Genomic DNA, 6000 nt, shown 5'->3' with positions numbered 1-6000 from the left:
TAGGGAGAGTTGTGTTGTTCGGTAGGGAGAGGGTAGAGTTGTGTGGTAGGGAGAGTTGTGTTGTTCGGTAGGGAGAGGGTAGAGTTGTGTGGTAGGGAGAGTTGTGTTGTTCGGTAGGGAGAGGGTAGAGTTGTGTGGTAGGGAGAGTTGTGTTGTTCAGTAGGCAGAGGGTAGAGTTGTGTGGTAGGAGAGAAAACGTTTTGAAACGGTGAGGTACTACCATAGCCCCAACCTGAACTTGTCCAATAGGAACACAGATTAGTATTTACTATTTACAAGACATGTTGTTACCATGTGCCCTACTGGGAACAACCCAGGAAGTAGACCTAAAGGTCTTGAGCAGTGGTGTGGATAAACCATCCTGACAGTGCTATCTCATTGCTGTGTCTCTGTCCTCACTCTCCAGTTACATAATCAACCTGCTTCAGGCAGCTAAGGAGTTCTGCACATACTCTGAAAGGGACTGTTATAGAAAACTGTACAGGGTTTCACATGCACACAGTCACACACACACATAGGTGGGCAATGAATGGATGCATCCAAAGACAAACGCCCATAGTTCAACATGATGTTCCTCTCTCTAGGGATCCTTTCTGCGTGACTCCCTCTTCATCTGTCAAACCCACAAGCACAGCAGATCTCTGGATATCATTGACAGCTCAGTGCAAAATAAATCAGATCAAAATCAGATTAATGTTGTCCTGTACTATATTTACTGTATGAGCTTGAGTTGGATCAGCTCTGGATCAGACCTTTTCCTCTGTGAAGATAACGCATGGATTTACAGAAGCGGTAGCCTATGACAGCGCTAGCCTGGTGAAACCACCCTGATCACGCCGTTCACCTTTCTATTTCACTTCATATATCAATAATCTTTTAATTAGGAGATAATACGTGAGGTTAATCAGAATGGCGAGTGCAGCGATCAGTCGGTTTCCACCAGGCTTTGCCAGGGCAGCCCTTACTGAAATGAGACTTGATATACTGTACTATTAGTAGACAGTGCCACTGTGTGGTTTATTCGTGTACTGCACGACATTTTCATTGTCAACAACAGGGGCCTTTTAAGTGTGGGATTCCTCATTGTAGGTACCACAGAACTAGAATTAGATTCTATTTGGTAGGTACAATATGTTGCTACGTAAAATATTTATAACAAATAATAAAAGCCTACATAGATAATACATAATAAAAAGTTACCTGAGACAGTTGTTGTAGAACGACTCTTTTATTTTGTAAAAGAAAAACGTTTAAGTTACTTCTAGCTTCGCCTTTGACACAATCATCTCGCATTTCACATTATTTTATTTTCATTAGTTTTAATAAATTAAAATGGTACATTATGCATGCAATACCGCATTAGCCGTTGAGTTTTTCGTCTTCCACAAAAAGTATCAACACAAAATGTCCTTAAGAGTTCTGATGAAGCTGCTTGGAAAAGGACAGTTGGAGAATTAGTCACAGCATGAAGCGATGTACACGGTTGCGGTTGCATAGTACATGGAATTTCCTCATTTAAAACAGCATGCCTTTTTTGTATTGCACATTACTGAAACTTTTTGTATACTGAAACGTTTGTGTTGTTCCAACTTGTCCCGTCGAGGATCGTAGTTTTTAATGAGAATGCAAGTATACAGCAAATAGCATCTCTCAAAGACATTATGTACATTTATGTATTTTTATAAAAATAATCACCAGCAAAGATGTATCTATTACTTTTTCATATATTGTGATAAATGTTAGAGTTTTTCTTCTTTTTTATTTTTTGTACATTTTTACCAAAGAAAAAAACATTTAACTGTTTTAATGGTCTGGTCGAGTTTAAACCCATGTTATTGAATCAAATCATGAGAATTGTAATGAAACTTAATTTAGAGGCAAAAATTAAGCCTCTTAATTTTTTACAAGAAGACAAAAGAAGAGTACAGGACTCGTGCTTTTTTTCTGATCAGTAACAGAGACCTTTAGAAATGATATCTACACCATTCAAATAACAATTTCTTTGATTGTTTGAAATGTTTTCTTTCCAGGGCATTCACAGGGAAAAGAGATGGGGTAAATTTTAATTTCACTTCCAGTCAATTCAGAAAATCAATTGGAATTCAGTTAATTCATTTTGAATAGAAAAGGAGACGCCCCCAATGTCACAACAGGGGTAGACATGCTACACCCAGTACCAGTAACCCAAGTTACCACACCCTCACAAACTGCTCTGGGACTCTGGTGGGAGAGAGGTGAATGGTCTAGAAAAACCCCTCTGATTGTCTCAAGCAACAGAGCTGAATCTTGGTTGTGGTTCTTGGTTCTGGTTTTTAATGGTGAGTAACTCCCCATTCAATCAGCCAACACTCACTTTGGCCTGAATCACAATATGACAGAGAAGCATGCTCATAAACGACAGCAGATGTACTTGTATTCTTTTTTCTTCTTCTTCGTTGGCAGTCTTTTGTTTTCAGTCAGTGAACAAACTAGCATAAGAGACATAGATATGAGCAAGGAAATCAACTGGCTCTCTGAAATCAAAGTCAGCGCCCTAACCAGACAGTTGGAGCTAAATCATAATTAAGACCCTATCCTTTCAGAGGTTCTTTCTTGTTTTATCATGTTAAGGCATCAGCTGATGCGGGTGCTACAAATGTCAGTACAGTACATCAACTCTATTGGAGGGAATTACACTAAAAGACAGCTAACAAGTTAACTCTGCACATCTCTCTAACTCAGAATACGCTGCCCCAAGAACTCACTCTCCCAGGATGCACAGAGAGGGACCACCATCTCCATCTTGGTCAAAGCTCCAGTTTAGATGACCTATCCACCGCAGGGCAAACCCTGGTCCTGGAGGGTGGTTGTGTCTCTGTGACCGACCGGGTTCGAACCCAGGCCTCCTGCACACCAGAAGAGTGCATTAGCCCACTAAACTAAAGCCTAGGTATTGGATCGGGGAGCCAATGCAACTCTAGTCAACAAACCACCTTGGATACAACTGAATGCTTCTTATCTCATTAAGAACAAAATAAAATCACAAAAATTGTTGCTAGAAATAAACTGACCGAATGAATTTCTTCCATTTCCATTTTCATGTATTCAATTACCCCAAAAATGTTCAGATGATGCACTCTCAAGTAATTAGACTGCACCTATTTTGCACCAATGTGTGCTCTCCCTCCTTAAACACCCTCCTCTATTTTACACAGGGATATTACTACCAAAGGGAGCATGCCTTTTTCAAGTCAGGGAAAACATGCCAGCTACACAGAGAATCAATTAACATGATGCAAAGGACCCTGGGAAGACACAATCCAACGTTAGTGGAGCAGCATGGACGGTCAACCAATCAAGAGGCTGGCCAGAGAGAAACACAGGAAGCAGCATGGACGGTCAACCAATCACAAGGTTGGCCAGAGAAGAAACACAGGAAGCAGCATGGACGGTCAACCAATCACGAGGCTGGCCAGAGATGAGGCGAGCTCTGATTGGTGACACCCCTGCTTCTTGTTATAATACCTCTATGAGGCTCTGACGCAACCGAATCATAGTAGTGAAAAATACTGAGATATGCAAAGTATCGACTGTTGCCGAGTTTATCCGTGGTTCCACTGGATGTGGCCAGCTTGAGAGCACCCGTCCACTCCAAATCATATCACACTAACTAAGCTACAAGAAGAAAGGCCAAGCTAGACAAGTGTTCAAATGGCACATACAGTATCTGACATGTGAAAGCACTGGTTAACAAAACAACCAAATACTCCACATGCTCCTCTCAGGAATCAGTTGAGGTCTGGAAAAAGACCACTGCCAGTCATGGTGGGGCACGGCTTAGCATACAACTCCCCATGACAACAGACACGTACTGTAAGTGGATATACTGACGATACTCTCTCAGTCAGCATGCAAACAACTGAATGGTCTGGGGACTCTCAAGCACTTCAGCAGTGACTCCACCACGTGCTATGGCGACTCGGGGGGGGGGGGCTCTCAAGCACTTCAAGTTTAGCACTACACATGTACCCACAATCTAACCATGCTAGCTAAAATATCTTAGCTTGTTGTTAGCTTAGCAAAGTCCAAATATAAATCTCACACTGCTATCCCCTTCAACCCATCTCTCTGTGTGGGGTATAAGGGAACTGGAAAGGTCCCCTTATGAGGAAAAACAACTCAGTCACATGAGTTGTATTAACTCAGTTATGTAGCATTAGCATCATGTCCTTCTTCCTCATCCTGACCACATGTTGCTTGACAGGGGTCCCTGCCAGTGCCCAGGCAAGACTGAGAGACATAATGGGAATGAGAGGTGACTGGAGATTTTGTTCGGGAGTGCGGGACTACTTCTCATCAAACGCCTGAAGTAAAACAAATAATTGAAAACAACAAAATTTGACACAATATTTTGAGTGGGAACCATTTTGGCTCTGTTGCCACCGGAGGGTTGACTTGAGGGCTATAAGGGTTGTGAAGCTGGGACATCATTCGGGCTCAAAGCCTGTGCCGGGAGTCATGGCTGTAGCTGCCCGGGGAGGAGCGGTTGCGGTGGGGCTTGTAGGAGTCTTGGTAGGGGTCCTGGTAGTCCTGGTGGTACGGGTCTTGGTCTCGGCTGTGCTGCGAGCCCGACGACATGCGGTTGCGTCCCTTGTGCGCCCGCTCGTTGTGGTAGTTCTCGTCGGCGGTCATCAGGTTGCGACGCTCGTTGGGCGTGGAGTGGTCTCCCGTGTGGTTGCTGTGTTGTCTCATTCTTTGAGTCTGCTGGTTCACCTCATACACACACAAACAACCCCTTTTTGTTACACTGGGCACTAATCATTTCTGTATGTTACACTGGGCACTAATCAACTAATCTAACTTAGAACAATGAACTGTCTCCCCTTAAAGGAACATCACACTCCAAAGTCAACTTTGAAAGTTTGTCCCTTTAAGGGGAGACAGTCCCTTTAACCCCATAGCGCTGTAGCTATCTGTTTATGACCAACCTGCAGTCCAGAGATGGTGGTGGGGTAAGGAGTGAGGGCAGTGGGGCCCAGGTTGCGTCCCAGCAGGGGGTTGAGCGGCGTGGCCATGGAGGTGTGGGTGGCTTTCCAGTAGGCCTCCAGGTACTCAGCTAGGTGTTCACACGCATCCTCCAACTGGTTCTCATCCAGGATGATGTCAAACATCTCCTGTCAGAGGGGGTAAAGAGAGAGAGAGAGAGCGAGAGAGAGAGAGGGAGAGGGAGAAGTGAGAGGGAGGGGGTGGGGGAGAGGGAGTGAGAGAGGGAGAGGGAGAAGGGAGAGGGAGGGGGAGAGGGAGTGAGAGAGGGAAATGGAGGGAGGGAGAGACAGCGGGAGGGGGAGAGGGAGTGAGAGAGAGGGGGGAGAGAAGGAGTGAGAGACAGAGGGAGTGAGAGAGAGAGAGGGAGAGGGAGTGAGAGGGGGAGAGAGGGAGAGAGAGGGAGTGAGAGGGAGAGGGGGAGAGAGAGGGAGAGATAGAGGGAGGGGGAGTGAGAGGGAGGGAGTGAGAGAGAGGGGGGAGAGAGGGAGTGAGAGAAAGGGGGGAGAGTGAGAGAAAGAGGGAGAGAGGGAGTGAGAGAGGGAGATGGAGGGAGGGAGAGGGAGAGGGAGTGAGAGGGGGGAGAGAGAGAGGGAGAGAGGGAGAGAGAGGGAGTGAGGGGGGAGAGAGAGAGTGAGAGAGGAGAGAGAAGGAGAGAGGGAGTGAAGGGGGGAGAGGGAGTGAGAGAGAGAGGGAGAGAAGGAGTGAGAGAGGGAGTGAGAGAGCGGGAGAGAGGGAGTGAGAGGGGGAGAGAGGGAGTGAGAGAGGGGAGAGAGGGAGTGAGAGAGGGAGAGAGAGAGGGGAGAGAGGGAGTGAGAGAGTGTGAGAGGGAATGAGCGAGAGAGAGGGAGAGGGAGTGAGAGAGGGAGTGAGAGAAGGTTTCAGTTCATTTGGTTGAAAGGTAACGGAGGTGGTTTGGTGAAACAGTAACGTAGCATGAGAGCTGAGCTGACATGTTAGCTCCCTAAACTAAAGCCT

The 6000-nt window shown here is 45.8% G+C and overlaps 1 protein-coding gene across 2 annotated transcripts in view; it reads right to left on the bottom strand.

Annotated features, from left to right (window-relative positions):
- Positions 1-1209: 1209 nt before the first annotated feature.
- LOC121582941 (voltage-dependent L-type calcium channel subunit beta-4) overlaps positions 1210-6000 on the bottom strand; it is a 28992-nt gene continuing 24201 nt past the window's right edge. The window contains exons 13-14 of one of the 2 annotated variants that reach the window (XM_045206503.1): positions 4968-5153; positions 1210-4740 (exon numbers count right to left, since the gene is read on the bottom strand). In XM_045206503.1, the coding sequence (XP_045062438.1) occupies positions 4477-4740; positions 4968-5153 (450 nt within the window). In that variant the 3' untranslated portion in view covers positions 1210-4476. Of the gene's footprint in view, positions 4744-4967; positions 5154-6000 lie in introns of both variants that reach the window. The other variant, XM_045206504.1, reaches the window with a different exon arrangement.

Source organism: Coregonus clupeaformis, chromosome 23 (genome assembly GCF_020615455.1).
Source record: "Coregonus clupeaformis isolate EN_2021a chromosome 23, ASM2061545v1, whole genome shotgun sequence".
Classification (NCBI taxonomy): domain Eukaryota; kingdom Metazoa; phylum Chordata; class Actinopteri; order Salmoniformes; family Salmonidae; genus Coregonus; species Coregonus clupeaformis.
This window is presented reverse-complemented; position numbering and strand designations above follow the sequence as displayed.